The sequence below is a fragment of the Cebus imitator genome, unplaced genomic scaffold, assembly GCF_001604975.1.
Source record: "Cebus imitator isolate Cc_AM_T3 unplaced genomic scaffold, Cebus_imitator-1.0 Scaffold16, whole genome shotgun sequence".
NCBI classification, from domain to species: Eukaryota; Metazoa; Chordata; class Mammalia; order Primates; family Cebidae; genus Cebus; species Cebus imitator.
In genome coordinates this window covers 2,870,159-2,887,409 of record NW_016107331.1, presented here as the reverse complement: position 1 = coordinate 2,887,409, position 17,251 = coordinate 2,870,159, and the positions used below count along the sequence as shown (strand labels likewise).

The following is a 17,251-nucleotide window of genomic DNA, read 5'->3' as shown; positions in this document are numbered from 1 at the left end:
TTCTCAGGCCTTCAAACTCAGACTGAATTAAACAACTGATATCTTTGGTCTCCAGCTTGCAGACAGCAGATCGTGGGACTTCTTCGCCTCACAATTGCATAAGCCAAATTCTCATAATAAATCCTCCGTGTGTGTGTGCATGCATATACATTCTATTGGTTCTGTTTTTCTTAAGAATCCTGACTAATACACTGACCAAGAAACAAGAAAGAGAGTAAGAAAGAAGTCACAAATCACCAATATTGGAAATGAAAGATGAGACATCACTATAAATCTACTGGTATTAAAAACATAAAGGAATATTACAAACAGAATCAAGCCAAAAATTAATCAACTTAGATGAAATGGACAAATTCTCAGAAAGGCACACACCATCAAAACTCATTCAAGAAAAAAATAACCTGAATAGCACTACATCTACTAAAGAAATTGAAGTCTCCAACACACAATATGTAATATATATGTATATACACATACATACATATACATACCCATGATAGAATAACAGCTCTATGAAACAATTTTGAAAACTTAGATGAAATGGATAAATTCCTAGAGGAATGACTTACCAGATCTGACTGAGAAAAAACCTACAGTTTTACAAATATTTCTTTAACTATTAAAGAGATTTAAGCTGTGGTTAATAATCATACCACGAACAAAACACCAGGCCCCAACGGTTTTACAGGATGTTTTAATAAATCTTCAAAAAACAAATCATCCCAATTTTATATGAACACTTAGAGACAACAGAAAAGAGGAAGTATTCCCCCAACTAATTTCAAGCACAGTTTAATATTTACATCATAAACAGACATGATGAAGACCTCTTCAAATATTTATGGGTCATATGTTTTCTTTTTTATAATATGCCTATTCATGTCTTTTTTTTTTCTTTTTTTAAATTAATTCAGTCTCCGTAGAGACTGTCAAAAATTGCCAATGCCAACTGTATTTCAAGTCGTCATGGCGGGGTATTGGGAAAAGTTTTCAATTAGCAATAATCACGCCTCGGAAAAACCTCATTGGCTACGATACTGCCACTGCGCAAAGCTGTCTTTTTTTTTTAAGGCAGATTCTCGCTTTGTCACTCAGGCTGGAGTGCACTGGCATGATCTCAGCTCACTGCAACCTCCACCTCCCAGGTACAAGTGATTCTCCTACCTCAGCCTCCTGAGTAGCTGGGATTACAGGCACCCACCACTGTGCCCAGCTAATTTTTGTATTCTTAGTAGAGATGGGGTTTCATCATGTTAGTCGGGCTGGTGTCAAACTCCTGACCTCAGGTGATCCACCCACTTGAGCCTCCCAAAGTTCTGGGATTACAGGCATGAGACACAGCATCTGTCCTATACTTTGTTATTTATACAGTTGACCCTTGAACAACATGGGGGCTATGGATGCTGACCCCCCACACGGTAGAAAATCCGTGTATAACTTCTGACTTTCCAAAAACGTAACTACTAATAGCTTACTGTTGACAGGAAGTCTTACTGATAACATAAACAGCCTATTAACACATATTTCATGTTTCGTGCATTACATATTCCTACAATAAATTAAGCCAGATAACTGAATGTTAATAAGAAAATTATAAAGAAAACATATTTACTACTCCTTAAATGGACATGGATCATCATAAAGATCTTCTTCCTCACAGTCTTCACATTGAGTAGGCTCAGGAGGAGGAGGAGGAAGAGGAGTTTTTGTTTTCTTGGGGTGTCAGAGGCAGAAGAAAATCTGTGTATATGTGGACCTGCTCAGTTCAAACTCATATTGTTTGTGGGTAAAGCGGAGTCACCATGTTATTCAACAAGTCTCTTGAAAATTTATTCCTCCCGTCAAACTAAACTTTTGTATCCTTTTGTAATGTTGGAGTTCAGGGGTTCAGGGAAGCCCTCAGTTCCCCTGAAAGGACATTTCTCCAGGTTCTTGGTCTACCACTCCCCCCAAGAACAGGAGAGGAGACCACAGCGCAGTGCGCAGTAAATGCCAGACTCAAAAGTGTTTGTAGAAAGTAGTTTATTTAGGTAGAGAGAAAAAAAGGAGGAGAAAGAAATAGCTAACTCTCAACAGTGAGTGAGAGAATCCAGACAGATGGAATCCAGGAGAGGAAAGCAGCTTCCACAATGAGTGGAAGGGAATAGAGAGAGATGGGGTTTAGGAGGGGAAGACAGGCTTCCACGAGAGAGTGTGGAAGGGAACTCCAGAGGGGAAATCCAGGAGAGAGAAAGACAGCTTCCACGAAGGGAATATTTGTGGAAGGGGACCCAAACATGGAGTCCAAAGAAGTGTGGAAAAAGGGGACTTTTAACCTAGGAGGAACCCCCACCTTCTCCAAGACCTCTGGCCAAGGAAAGAGTTCCTTGGAACTTCCGCTGGAGTGATTGACTTTTGACCCTTCCCCGTGCCCTCAAAAATTAAAACAGAGACCATTAAATCTCCCAGATGGAGAAAGATGCAAGGGGGGCATGGTGCTGGGAAGTTCTTGCCCTTAAAGCTACGGCCCCTTGTGGACCCGGAAAGAGAACACATTCCTTCACTTTGACCAACATCTCCCCAAATCCCCCAAACTCCCATGCCCACCATTACTACTCACTGCTTCTATCAGTTCAAAATTTTTAGATTCCATATATAAGATTCTCCTACCTCAGGCTCTTGAATTTCTCCTATCTCAGGGAGATTTTCATAAACATTGCATTGAATCTGTAAACCATTTCGAATGTATAGACAGCCTTAATAATTAATTCTTCCAATCTGTGAACATAAAATGTTTTTCCATTTGCATGTGTCCTCTTCAATTTCTGTCATCAATGTTTTAGAGTTTTCAGAATGCAGACCTTTCACCTTCTTAAACTTATTCCTAAGTATTTTATTTTTCTTTTAGTAGCTATTGTAAATGGGATTGTTTTCTTGATTTCTTTTTAAGATAGTTGTTAATGTATAGAAACACTACAGATTTTTGTATATTGATTTTACATACTGCAGCTTTAGTTAATTCATTCATTAGTTTTTTACATATATTTTATTTATTATGCTAATTCATTCACTAGTTCTAACAAGTTTTGATGGAGTCTTAATAGTGTTTTCTATACACAGGATCACGTCATGTGCAAAGAAATACAATTTAATTTCTTCCTTTCCAAACTGAATGCCTTTTCTTTCTTACCTAATTGCTCTGGCTAGGACTTCTAGCTCTATCTTTTTGAAAGTCCCTCCTTTACCCATTGATCTGACATCTACTTTTGTCATTTAATAATATTCTATACTCATATGAATCTCTTGCTGGGACTTATTCATTCCGTGACTGTTCCATTCAGCAATTTGTCTACTTTGTGCCAATATTGTACTCTCTTTGTTGTATTCTCTTAGTTGCATAAAATTTCCCATATCTGGTAGGGCTAGTCCTTCTCTGGAAGCGTTCTGGCTATTCGTGACCCTTTATTCCTCCAGCTTTGATTTCATTTTTCATCACTGTAATTCTTTTCCTGAAAATACTAATTCCTTTGCCCTCCCTCCATCATACTTATCTGACTAGATTAGTCAGATTTAAATCCATCCATTTAAATCCACCTCCTCACCTCTTCAGTTATTTCACTGAATGAATCTGAAGAAATACACATAAATCACTGATGTCACTTCGTAAACACAGATTTCAGATGGGCTCTCAGAACTGCTCAACAACCCTATTTTCTTGTCAATGCATTTTCCTACCATTCTAGATTAGGAGGCAGTATAATATAGGGGTCAAATATAAGATTCTAAAACCAGATTACCTGGGTTAAAATCTTAGTTTTACCACTTACTAAATATGTGACCTTGGGCAAGTTAAACTCACCAAAGCCTCAGTTTCTGCATATCTATCCCTCAGTAAAATTCTCTTTATCTATCCCTCAGTAAAATTCCTTATGAAAATAAAATGAGTTAATACATATAAACCGAAAATAGCATCTGACACATAGTAAGTACTATCTAATGCCTGCATTGTTATTGTTGATGATGATTTCACATCTTACCCTTTTTCTCCCACTCTTTCTTTTCACTGATGGCCTTGCTTTTCATTTCATTGAAAAAATAAGTCAGAAGAGAAGCTCCACAACCTCCTACCATCAAATCTTCCAACTTACTTGCTGCTGTACCCATCACTCTATTACTGTACATAAACTGTTATTGTTCCTACAGTCAACTCCTCCACTTGGGCACCCTTCTAGTCCACTCAAGGACCTGCTCCTGCAATTCTCCCCTTTCTCTGCTGAATAGCCCATTTTTAATTTTCTCAATCTGATCAGCATACAAAAATGTCATAAAAGTTGTCATCTTAAAAATAAAACCCTCACTGGTTGTGGTGGCTTACACCTGTAATCCCAGCACTTGGAAGGCTGAGGCAGGTGGATCACCTGAGGTCAGGAGTTCAAGACCAGCCTGGCCAACACGGAGAAACCCCGTCTCTACTAAAATACGCATGCCTGTAATCCCAGCTACTAGGGAGGCTGAAACAGGAGAATCGCTTGAACCCAGGAGGCAGAGGTTGCAGTAAGCCAAGATAGTGCCATTGCACTCCTGCCTGGGTAACGAGAGCAAAACTCCATCTCAAAAATAAATAAAATAAAATAAATATAATCCTCCTAATTCCATATTCCCCCTCCAAATGTGGTCCTATTTCTCTGCACATAATAAAAATGCCTTGAAAAATTGTCTATATTTGCTGTCTAGACTGCCTTCCCTCCCATATTCTCTTCACTCCACTCCCATCAGCCTTTCACTTTCAATACTCCATGGAATCCGTTTTTGACAAAGTGACCAGTAACCTCCACACTGTCAAGTCCAGAAGACAATTCTCAGTCATCTTACCTCTTTTCATACTTCTTCACTCCTTTCTTCACTTGGCTTTGAACAGAATGTAACACTGGCCACTCTTTCTTCATCTATTTTGCTTCACCTGCCTTCTCTTCTGTACCACTAAACTTTGGTATGTTCAGGACTGTACAGTCATGGCCTAAGCTATCTCAGTCAGAGCCAGAGTTTTTAATACTATTTATTCATCGATGACTCCTGAACTTCGTATCATATATCCAACTGTCCCTTTCACATCCCTGAATGTTTGACAGCTCAAACTTAACACATCCAGAGCAGAACTCTTCATTTCCTCCTTTGAAATTTGCTCCTCTCCTAGTATTTCCCACTCTGCAACTCACCCAACTCCCAACTCCACAACTCAACCAAGTGCTCAGGTCAAAAATCACAGTGCTCTAATTAACTCCTCTCTCGCATCCTACAGTACTGAGCAAATTCTATTCATTCTACCACCAAACAGTATATCTGACCCAACCACTTTTTACCATCTCCACTGAGGGTCCAAGCTACCACCATCTCTCATCTGAGCTATTGCAATACCTTCCCAGGTGGCCTCCCAGATTCATGTCTTTTTCTCCTCTCAACAGCCAGAGTAATCTCATAAAAATACAAATCCCATTTTGATACCTACTCACATGCTCAAAATTTTACTATGGCCTTAAATCACCAGAAGAGTAGAAAAGGGTTTTACCATGGGCTACAGGCTCCACATGTCGCTGTGTAACTCTCAGACCCTATCTAGTGCCATACTGCTCCTCAGTTATGCTCCTCTTCTTCAGTGATCTTTCAGTTCTTAAAAAGCACTAATCCAGATGCGTGCAGTGGCTCACAGCGGTAATCCCACGTTGGGAGGCTGAGGCGGATGGATCACAAAGTCAGGAGTTCAAGACCAGCCTGACCAAGATGGTGAAACCCCCATCTCTAAAAATACAAAAATTAGCTGGGCATGGTGGCAGGCGCCTGTAATCCCAGCTACTGAATAAGCTGAGGCAGAATTGCTTGAACTGGGGAGGCAGAGGTTGTGCCACTGCACTCCACCTGGGTCGAAAAAGCAAGACTCTGTCTCAAGATAAGAAAAAAAAAAAAAAGCACTAGCTCATTCTACATCTCCACAGAGATGTCTCCTTAAACTACCCCATCCAGAGTAGCCACCCTCATCCCCAAGTCACTATTACCCATCCAGCTATATTTTCTCCATAGCTTTACAGTATTTTTAAAATTATTTAATTTACATCTATCTATCTAATCTGTCCTCTCATACTTAGAAAATAAACTCTATCAGAACAGAAACTTTTACCCTATTAATTTAACCGTCATATTCCCAGTACCTACAACAGCATTTAGCACATATATCTATGCATATTTTTAAATCCTTGCTGAGTGAACCAATATCCCAGAAACCTCTCATAGCTAGTTCATCTTACAGGAGAAACTGAGTATAAGAGTTAATTAAATGGCCGAGCGCGGTGGCATACGTCTGTAATCCCAGCACTCTGGGAGGCCAAGGAGAGTGAATCACTTGAGGTCAAGAGTTCGAGACCAGCCTGGCTACCATGGCGAAACTCCGTCTCTACTGAAAATACAAAAATTAGTCAGGTGGTGGACACCTGTAATCCCAGCTACTCAGGAGGCTGAGGTGGGACAATCGCTTGAACCCGGGAGGCAGAAGTTGTAGTGAGCCGTGATCGCACCACTGCACTCCAGCCTGGGTGACTGTGAGACCCTTTTTCCAAAAAAAAAAAAAGTAATTAAATGACTCGCTCAAGGTCGCACACCAGTCAAAATAAATGGCAGCTTTAGAGTTAGAGGCAGTCTGGCTCCAAAGCTTGGGGTTTCAGTTACTACACTACATTGCTTCACTACATTTTACAATTTACTATGTTGCTTCTGAGTATGAATTAAGGCTCAGAAGTCTAAATTTCCATCCTACTCAGCGGACCCCCGCCCCACTCCATTCCACGCCACAAAGATTCAGCTCAGTGACCTCCCTCTTCTCAGACCTAACTCCGACTAGCATATCCCGGCGCCGCGCGCCCGGCACCCCACGCGCCGTGCCTTTGGCAAGGGCGCCTGCGTGATGAGTGGGTCCCATGCAAAGCATTCTGGGATTGGTAGTCCACTTTCCTCCCGTCTCCAGCATTCACGTGAAAAACAGGGAAAAAACAATGTAAATTAGATATCTCTGAATTTCATACAAATTAAATAAAACGCAGATTCTGGCTCAGGAAAGTGATGCAAACTCGTCGTTTTCAAAGGAGAGACTCCAGCCTCGGGTCAGGCGCGACGCAGGCCGCGGCTCGGGGTCCTTGGCTGGGCGGGGCTTGCTCGCGGTGGCTTGTGGCTCCTTCCGGCGCTGCTTCTCTCTTTCGCTCAGGCCCGTGACGCCGGCAGGATGGGTGAGCTGTCCGGGCCCATCTGAGGGCGCCGTAAGCGGGACTTGGGGTCTTGGGAACAGGCAGCCGGAAGCGAATAGAGTAGGGAGCGGGATGCCACGGAGAGGCTCCATGCGGGAGGGCTGGGAGAAGGCCGGGGAAGCGCGGCTCCAGGAGACACATGGTCGGACGCGGAAAGGGCCCATGCGGCGCTTCTGCCGCCGAGGTCGGGGTACAGACGGACGCGGGGAGACCGGCGGTTCTCCCGAGCACTCGAGCGGGGCCTCGTCCTTTAGGAGAGCACACCCTCCAGAGCCCTCTTTGAACGTTTATTAGCCGGTTCAGGGAAAGGCCAATTGTTTGGCCCACGAGTCAGTATACCAGAGCCAGTCAGTTTAAGGGTTTATTCCAGATGAGGCGAGTGTTTAAAAAGATATGAAACACGTAGATGGCGTGTTTTTGCGGAAGAACTAAAATATTTTAATTTTTAGGCAAGTGTCGTGGACTTCGTACTGCTAGAAAGCTCCGTAGCCACCGACGAGACCAGAAGTGGCATGATAAACAGTACAAGAAAGCCCATTTGGGCACAGCCCTGAAGGCCAACCCTTTTGGAGGTGCTTCTCATGCAAAAGGAATCGTGCTAGAAAAAGTGTAAGTCCATTGCTCCCGTCAAGGTTTAGTTTATTATAGGAACTCGAGACATAAACTTACTGAATTCTTGTTTTTAAAGTGATTACTGGTTTTTGTGTAGTGGTGTTCACTTGGGCATTGCGGGGTAAAATTGCAAAACGTTTATTTAAAAGTTGGCAAAATTAGCGCTTGGAAGTTAGTTAGGGTTTTTTTTTAAGTTGGCCTGGGAGGAATTGCAGAAGATACTAACAATGATGAAGTAAAGGACAAACTTCATAAGTAAATGGCACGTGTCAGCCATCGAATCTGCAATGAAATGATTTTTCTACTTGTTAAGGTGAAGTGACTGAGGTTGTATACCTAAGATGGAGACATGAAATTGCCAATATTTGACTGGTTTTGACTTTTAAAAAAGATAATTTCATATAGTTCAGTTGTATTTCATGGTAGAGCCATCTTTTTGTCTTTTTTTTTTTTGGGGGTAGCAGCTTGTGTCTTTTGTAGGTTCTGAGGACAATAATTAGAATTTTTTAGGTCTCTCCTCTTCCTGAAATATTTCTTTCTTCTAGAGGGGGTTGCTCTGCTTATTTATCTTAAATGTTTTCTTTATGCTCTTGTTTTGTTTTGAGCGTCTGGAGACTCTAGGTTGTTTGTACATACATTTCAATGACAGATGAGATTGTGCAGTACGCAAGCTGGCCTGGAGTGCCTCCAATTCTGAAGGTCTGTTCCATGATAGCTTTTCTCACAAACAGGAGGGGAGACAGGATTCTAGAGGAAGGTGGGCAGGAATGTGGGGACAGACAGGATTCCTTTCAGAGTAGTGCAGATTGCACAGGTGTATAAAGGCCGGTTAAGCTCAGGCCTTTCATTTGCTGTAGTAAGACATTAACGTGGAGACAGAGTGTATAGTATATTTCGTGCAGCATGTTTTTTTTTTTCCTCACTTCCTTTTTTCCTTTGTGTCTGCTGTGGAGTTGCAAAGCCTCACTGTCCCCATTGGTCTTCCAATTCATTTTGAAATTTATTCTCATTATATTAAACTAGGAAGCAAATGTCTCAATCAGGTATTCTGTATGCAAACAGTACAATTATTTATCTTATTTCATAACTCACTCCAACTCCAACTCACTGTGAACTTGGAGTTTCTCCTAGAAACCCTTGCAGGGAGTGGTGCTCAGCCGTGCATCAGGCCTTTCATTTGGGTGGCAGGTTTCTAGTTATAGTTTCTACATTGGGCAAGGAACTTTCTTTTATTTATTTTCTTTCACTTAAATGAGATTTTGACAGGTATGAGATAAACACATTTGCTTAGACCACTATCTTGAACTAGTTAATATGCAAGCTTTAAATTTTAAGGCATATTGTCAAAATCAACCTTCCAAAATAAAATTTGCATCAGTTTACATTTCTACCAACAGCAGAGGAGAGTGCCAATTTTCTCCTTCTTATGCCAGCTCTGGGTGGAATCTCTCCTCTAAATTTTTCTTAGCCTCATAAATTAAAAAATATATTGTTTGCGTTTACATTTCTTTGGCTGCTAGTGAAGTTAACTATCTTTTCATCTGCGTGATTGCGTCTTAGCTTCAGTTCTGGGAAATTTTCGGTTTAATCCCCATTTATTTTTCTATTGAAGTGTTTGTTCATTTTTATTGATTTAGGTATTTGTACATATTCAGTGTATTGTATTTTTCCATATGTTGCATGTTTCTGTTTCCCAGTTTGTCATTTGTATTTTGTTTTTATATATGGCATATTTTGCTCTAGAGTTTAAAAATAAGTTTTGTGTCAAAGCTGTCAATGTTTTCCGTTCTGGTTTCTGATTTTAGTGTAATACTTAGAACATTCATTGGCTCTACTTTTGTGAGAATTTTTTTGTTGTTTCTTGAGATAATTGATCAATTTTCACATTTTCCTGTTTTTTACAGCTTTGAATTTTTCTCTGAATATGGCTTTAGCTATCTCCTAAAAGTTTTGATAAGGAGAGTTATCATTGTTGCTTTTCTAAATAATCTATAAATTCAGTTTTAATTTCTCTTTTATCCAGGAGTTAGAGGTGTCATTTAATATCTCCAGGCAATTACTTTTTTAAAAAGGTAACTTTTGGTTGATAGCTTCTATTTTAAATTTTATTTTGGTCAAGGATTTCTACTTTGTAGAATGTACTATTTACTAACAACATGATGCAATTGCAATTATTCTGGAAAACTCATAATTAACCATCCTCATGAGATCACTCATGCCTGTCATTATCTCTGTTTACAGATCAACCTCACCTGAACTACTGTAATTTGATATTTACCGACTTCTCTTTCTTCAGAACACCTCTTACTTTATGCTTTCTCTCCATTTCTAGAAACATGTATGAAATATTTTGAGAAATGTAGAGAATGGTCTTTTGAACCTCTGTAGAGTCTTTTTTTTTTCCCATTTATTTATTTTATTGCATTTTAGGTTTTGGGGTACATGTGAAGAACACGCAAGATTGTTGCATAGGTACACACGTGGCAGTGTGATTTGCTGCCTTCCTCCCCATCACCTACATCTGGCATCTCTCCCCTTGCTGTCTCNTTTTTTTTGGGGGAGAAGGAGTCTATCTCTGTCACTTAGGCTGGAGTGCAGTGGTGCAATCTCTGCTCCCTGCATCCTCAGCCTCTCAGCTGGGATTACAGATGCCCACCACCATGCCAGCTAATATTTTGTATTTTTAGTAGAGACAGGGTTTCACCATGTTGACCAGGCTGGTCTCAAACTGTTGACCTCAGGTCATCCACCCGCCTCGACCTCCCAAAGTTCTGGGATTACAGGCATGAGCCACTGTGCCCAGCCTAGACTTTCTAATTCTTACAATTCTTATCGCAGATTTTTTTTTTTTTTTTTTTTGGAGACATGGTGTCTTGTATCCCAGGCTGACAGCCTTGACCTCCACCTCGGCCTGGCAAGTAGATGGGACTACAGGCCAACACTGCTACTCTGGTCTAATTTTACAACTGTAAAGGGTCTAGAAATTTCCCCCATTGTGCTAATGAAATTAAGACTGACAGAAAACTTGGTTGGCATCACAGGACTTCAGCCATTTGAGGTTAGACTGAAAAGATAGATAGAGGATTAATGAGGTTTCTCATTAATCCTCTAGTTTATGTGAAAAAATTAATCCTTTTTCAGAAAGCCAGCTCACTCTGCTGTGACTTTTATGTTTCAGAGGAGTTGAAGCCAAGCAGCCAAATTCTGCCATTAGGAAGTGTGTCAGGGTCCAGCTGATCAAGAATGGCAAGAAAATCACAGCCTTTGTACCCAATGATGGTTGCTTGAACTTTATTGAGGTGAGCATTTCAGTTCTCTTGTAGCTTCTGTTCTTGGGGTGGCCTCCCACACATTTTTATCTGATCCAAGGGAGTTACCTCACATGAAAGTATTTTGTGATTGCCACTGACACCATAAATACACTTTTTATTTTATTCCAGGAAAACGATGAAGTTCTGGTTGCTGGATTTGGTCGCAAAGGTCATGCTGTTGGTGATATTCCTGGAGTTCGCTTTAAGGTTGTCAAAGTAGCCAATGTCTCTCTTTTGGCCCTATACAAAGGCAAGAAGGAAAGACCAAGATCATAAATTTTAATGATGAAAACACTGTAGTAATAAATTTTCATATGCCAAAAAATGTTTGTATCTTGTCCCCTGTTCTCACCACAAAGAATGTGTTCTTTACCTGTTTTTTTTTTTAAATCCTAAACCAGCAAACACAGGACCTTTACCACATTTCAGGTGATGATAAGACAGAGGATTCTCTAGGATTATAAGCTGGCACAATTTCCCTCATCCTGTGGAATAAGAAAATGAGATAGATCTGGAATAAATGTACAGTGTTGTAGGATTTAAGAACTTTATTGGGACTTAAAAAAACACTGAAATTCTAGTGAAATTATTTATTTTTTATTCTTGGTATTTTCTGTATCTAGTGCGACTCTTCAAGCAGTTGCCAGGTTTCACTCCCATAGATCATCTTAGATGCCCTTGGAAATGCATATTCTTGTATCCATCTTTCAGGGACCCAAGATGATAAATAGTAACCTCAAAATTGCTCCCCACTCTATTGAATTACTTCAAGATGTCAGGATCTATGTTGTAATATGTTTACATTACTGTGTTTGAAATTGGATACAGGCATTGGATCATTTAGTTGGTGGAAGTATATGCCAGGCAACAGAGATCAGATACGTATATGACAAGACTTGTTTTCAGTATTTTCTCGTGAATTTGTCAGCAACCTCCATGTCTTCAAAGACCAGTCAGCAATGGATGTGGTTTGGTGTAGAGACGATATTGGTTGTTTTTAATTAAGCTAGGTGTTGAGTATATGCAGGGTTTGCCCTTCACAAATACTTGTTTCAGAATTTTCACGGACAGCGGCATGGTTGAAATGAAGCTATTGGCCTTCTGATTTAAATCTAAGAAACTACTGTTAACTAATGGTAAATACGGGTTAATCGGCGTTTAGATCAAATCCTAAGGATCACCTGAGGTCAGGAGTTCGAGACCAGCTTTACACTGTCTTTAGGATCTTTGGAAACAGTTGCTTTGGTTGCCCATTTCCCATTGGATCAGGAGCAGAACCTTTGCCATGGCACAGAAGAATCCAGGTTGTGCCTCATCCCTGCATATTCCAGCCTTAGCCTGCCATTTTTCTCCTTGGCTCTTTGCTCCAGCAACACTGGTCTCAGTTGCTCACGCTGAAACTTGTGTTCCACACCCAGCCTCAGAACTCTTCCTTTTATTAGGGTGCCCTGCATGTCACCTGCTCCTTTTATTTCAGAGCTTGTTTTCCAGCACATAAATGCTTATCTCTTTGATGCTCGTAGTCTCTCTGTCCACAAGGGTGGAAAGGATGCCTGTTGGTTTGCACCGGCATTTCGTAACCTGTAGCTGCAGTCAGTATTGTGCTTTCAGATGGGCCTTAACTGACCCAACCCTTTGTGATGCAAGAGAGATTGCTGGGCCTAGCTCACCGGGCCAGAACCAGGGATGGAGGCTGCCGTTGCAGCATGATTCCAGGCCCCGGGCGTCAGGCACGGGGCAGTCAGCTCTTGCCGGGCGGTGTGGTCCTTGTGACCGCAGGGAGGGTGCACCAGGAAGGGGCTGGGACAGCACGGGTTCCCAGGGACCTGTCCTGGTTCCCCTGCTTTCTCGGACTCGGCAAGACACCTTCGACAATGCTTCACAGCTGTAGCTTCTTGGCTGCACCCAGGACGCCCTTTTCACTTGCGAAGCCGTCCTGCCAGAGGCCCAGGCGCTGCCAAATTGACCCATAAATACACCTCCAGCACCTCAGATGCAAAAGCAGCTGAGCCTGGTTTTAGTGCCTTCTGCTTTCTCTGTGTGGCCCCCAACCCATTCCTCACTGCCTTATAGCTGAGGCCCCCTTCCTTCATGTATCCAACATGACATGGATGCCAGGCCTGACTGCAAGCCCAGGTCTATGTTGAGAGGAATGATATACTCACTTTGGGCACAAAATGTATGCAAAATTCTAGCAACAGTTTTTTTCTTGGTAGATGTAGAAAAGCTAAGCCATAATTCCAGCACTTTGGGAGGCTGAGGTGGGCGGATCACCTGAGGTTGGGAGGTCAGGAGTTCGAGACCAATCTGAATGGAGAAACCCTGTCTCTATTAAAAATACAAAATTAGCCAGGTGTGGTGGCACATATCTGTAATCCCAGCTACTCAGGGGGCTGAGGCAGGAGAATTGCTTGAACCCAAGGAGTGGAGGTTGCGGTGAGCCTAGATCGCACCATTACACTCCAGCCTAGGCAACAAGAGCAAGGCTCTATCTCAAAAAAATAAATAAAAAGCTAATTCTAAAATTTATTTAGAGGCCAGGCTTGGTGGCTCAAGCTTGTAATCCCAGCACTTTGGGAGGTTGAGGTGGGCAGATCATCTGAAGTCAGGAGTTCGAGACCAGCCTGACCAACATGGAGAAACCCTGTCTATACTAAAAAATACAAAAAATTAGCTGGGTGTGGTGCCAGGCACCTGTAATCCCAGTTACTTGGGAGGCCTAGGCTGGAGGACCGCTTGAACCCGGTGGAGGTGGGGGTGGCAGGGAGCCAAGATCACACCGCTACACTCCAGCCTGGGCAAGAGAGTGAAACTCCATCTTAAATAATTAAAATTAAGAAAAAATAAAATTATATAGAAAGGCAACTAGAATAAATAAAACAATATTGAAAAAGAAAAGCGGGAAGAATCGTAAAACTTGATTTTAAGACTATAGCTACAGTAATCCAGACGTGCTGGAGGAGAGACAGAAATACTTATCAACGAAATAATAAGATAGAGAATCTATAAATAGACATTCAGAAGTATGACCAATGGATTTATCTTAAAACCAATGGAGAAAGAATAGTTTGAATAAATGATGTGGACTTCCATTTGCCAAAAACAAAAACAAAAAGGAACCCCAAACTCACATGTATTACGAAATTTAAAATGGATCATATATCTAAATGTAAAATGGAAAGCTATAAAATTTAAAACAATATCTTTACAACCTAGGCTTAGGTATAGTTTTTAGACATTACACTAGAAACACATTTCATAAAAGAAAAAAATGGATAAATTGATGGATTTCATCAAAATTTTCAAACATTTTTCTCTCCGAAAAAAGTCCTGTTAGGCTGGGCGCTGTGGTTCATGCCTGTAATCCCAGCACTTTGGGAAGCTGAGTTGGGAAGATGTTAATAGCTTGAGTCCAGGAGTTCAAGACCAGCCTGGGCAGCAAAGCCATACACCTATCTCTACAAAAAAAAAAAAAAAAAAAATAGCCTGGCATGGTTGCGTGCATCTGTAGTTTCAGGTACTTGAGTGGCTGAAGCGAGAGCATCAGAGGATTGCTTCAGCCCATGAGTTTGAGGCTGCAGTGAGCTATGATTGTGCCATTGCAATCCAGCCTGAGCAACAGAGTGAGACCCTGTCTTTAAAAAAAAAAAAAGAATCCTGTTAAGAGCATGAGAAGGCAAACTACAGACTGGGAGAAAGTATTTGCAAGTCACATAGCCAATAAAGGACTTACATCTAAAATTTAATAAAGAATTCTCTAAACCAAAAGTGAGAAAACAGATAATCACATTATAAAGTGGCCAAATATACAAATATACATCTCTTCACAAAAAAGATGGCAAATAAGCAGATGAAAAGATGATCAAATCATTAAACATCAGGAAAATGCAAATTGAAACCACCACAAGTTGTCACTATAACCTGGCTAAAGTTAAAGATGCTGATAATACCAAGTACTGGTGAGAATGTGGAGAGTGCAGTAAATGAATCTCATACGTTGTTGATGGAAAAATGTTGCAGTTGCTCTAGAAAAGTTTGTCAGTTTTTTATAAAGTTAAACAGATACTTCATATGACCCAGAAATTGTACTCCTGGGTAGAGGATTGAAATACAGCAATGAAAATATGTGTCCACACAGAAACCTGTACATAAATATTCATGGCAATTTTATTTGGACAGCCAAGAAATACAAACAACCTAAATATGGTTCAATGGGCAAATATATACACTGTGGTATATCCATAAATGACATACTACTCAGCCAGATTATTACATAAAACAACTTCTATGAATCTCTAGAGTAGTATACTGGGTACAAAAGGCTGATCTCAAAATGTTGTATATTGTATGAATTCATTTATATAACACTCTTGAAATGACAAAATTACAGTAATGAAGAAGAGACCAGTGATCACTAGGGATTAAAAATGAGGGCAGAGTCTGATGATAAAAGAAAGGTTAGTATGAGGGAGTTTCTTTGTAAGAATGAAACACTTCTGTGTCTTGATCTTGGTGATGTTTATGTACATCAATACTTGCAATGGAATTTCATAGGAATATACACACAATAAAAGCATGTAAAAGTTGGTGAATGAGTAAATTCTGTAGTTAATAGTTTTGTACTAATGTCAATTTCCCAGTTTTGAAAATATACTCTGGTTATAAAAGATATTATAATTTAGGAAAGCTAGATGAAGGGTATAACAAACTATTCTATTTTTGCAACTTCTGTGTGCCCTATTTATAAATAAAAAGTAATGTATTCATATATGTGTGTGTGTATATATATATATATTTTATGAATGGGTAGTCTGTTATTTCATCTGTATTATCTTTATTTGCCTAGCAAAGCCCGAACAAATCAGAAATTGTTAGAGCAAAAACAATCAGGTTATCACTTAGTACTGTGGTTCCCAAACCCAGGAACATCAGAATTCCCCTGGGAAACCATCTTGAGGGTATCCAGGAGAAATCTGTCAGGTAGTTCTTATGTAGCCACCTCCTGTTTTCTGCATTTGTGGGAATTACTGCTCTCATCTTATAAGTCAGAAGCCCAAATAAGGCAGCTTTTAAGTATTTTAGAAACAATTTGCCCAAGTAATAGGCGCAGCTCAAATCAGAACAATAGTCGATTCTCCATATGGAATTGTTTCTGTCAGAGATACCCCATTGCAAAACAATAAACACTGCCTTACAGGTAGCTTCTTAGTAAATTCGGGCATAAATGTATCTGGGTATTTAGTAAGAGTTTTTGTTTTCTGTTTTGTGAAGAGAAGAGGAGAGGTATAATGTGATTAGTAAATTTTCTGTGTTATTTATATGAAAATATTGAAACACTCCAGTTACTGATGCTATGAAAAAAAAATTGGAAGTCTAAAAACACAACACCTCAGATAAATGTGGGCTTTTTCCTGTTATTTTTTCATAGCACTGAGAGACACAGTTCTAATTTGACAGCTATACAAATTCAAATGTATATCTGTATGTGCAGTGGATTCCTGTATTTCATTCCAGGAAAATATCTAGTTGTAGGATTGGTCATAATGGTTACACTCTGGATAGTATTCCTGGAATCTGTTGGAACATTGTCAAAGTAGCTAGTGTTTTTCTTTATTGGCTTTGCATAAAGCCAAGAAAAGAGACTAAGATAATGAATTACCATATTACAATAAAAATTTTCACTAACAGTAACTTATCTTCATTTTAACCTATAAAATCTATGTGAGTGGATCATTTAAGCATTAACTCACATTCTTATGCTACTGTAGCTGGAGCACTGTCTTCACTGGTTATTCTGAGCAGTCTTCATTTCTAAGACAAATCCTGTCCTATTGTTTGGTAGAGTGATGTCATGTTTGTTAGTACCTGAGGAATAGAAGTGGATTTTACAGCTTATAAATTGTCACAGTAATGTCACCACAGCAGGTCTAGAGCAAACCATTAAAACATTTAACAATTAAATGTTTTAAAGCATGAATTGTCTCATAGGAGAAAAGTTTTTTAGAGTGACACATTTGAAGGGAACCATGAGTGACAAATAACCAATATTTTCAAAAACGC

The 17,251-nt window shown here is 40.2% G+C and overlaps 2 protein-coding genes and 1 non-coding gene across 6 annotated transcripts in view; 1 reads left to right on the top strand and 2 right to left on the bottom strand.

The window, feature by feature from the left end:
• ATP6AP1L (ATPase H+ transporting accessory protein 1 like) overlaps window positions 1–5,738 on the bottom strand; it is a 40,178-nt gene extending 34,440 nt beyond the window's left edge. For 2 of the 4 annotated variants that reach the window (XM_037731194.1, XM_037731191.1), the window contains exon 1: window positions 4,852–5,738. In XM_037731194.1, the coding sequence (XP_037587122.1) occupies window positions 4,852–4,925 (74 nt within the window). In that variant the 5' untranslated portion in view covers window positions 4,926–5,738. The remainder of the gene's footprint in view (window positions 1–4,851) is intronic. The other 2 variants (XM_037731192.1, XM_037731201.1) reach the window with 2 other exon arrangements.
• LOC119468300 lies at window positions 915–1,055 on the bottom strand. Its single transcript, XR_005196965.1, has one exon. It is a non-coding gene; the product is annotated as a U4 spliceosomal RNA (small nuclear RNA).
• Window positions 5,739–6,953: 1,215 nt separating the features above from the next.
• On the top strand, window positions 6,954–11,519 carry RPS23 (ribosomal protein S23). The gene is made up of 4 exons (XM_017507872.2): window positions 6,954–7,250; window positions 7,718–7,877; window positions 11,059–11,179; window positions 11,321–11,519. The coding sequence occupies exons 1-4, from the start codon at window positions 7,247–7,249 to the stop codon at window positions 11,465–11,467; spliced, it is 432 nt and encodes a 143-aa protein (XP_017363361.1). The 5' UTR covers window positions 6,954–7,246; the 3' UTR covers window positions 11,468–11,519.
• Window positions 11,520–17,251: the final 5,732 nt, after the last annotated feature.

Coding starts and splice junctions, on each gene's coding strand:
- RPS23 (XM_017507872.2), top strand. Junction 7,878..11,058: donor GGAATCGTGCTAGAAAAAGT/GTAAGTCCATTG, acceptor TTTATGTTTCAG/AGGAGTTGAAGCCAAGCAGC. Junction 11,180..11,320: donor GTTGCTTGAACTTTATTGAG/GTGAGCATTTCA, acceptor ATTTTATTCCAG/GAAAACGATGAAGTTCTGGT.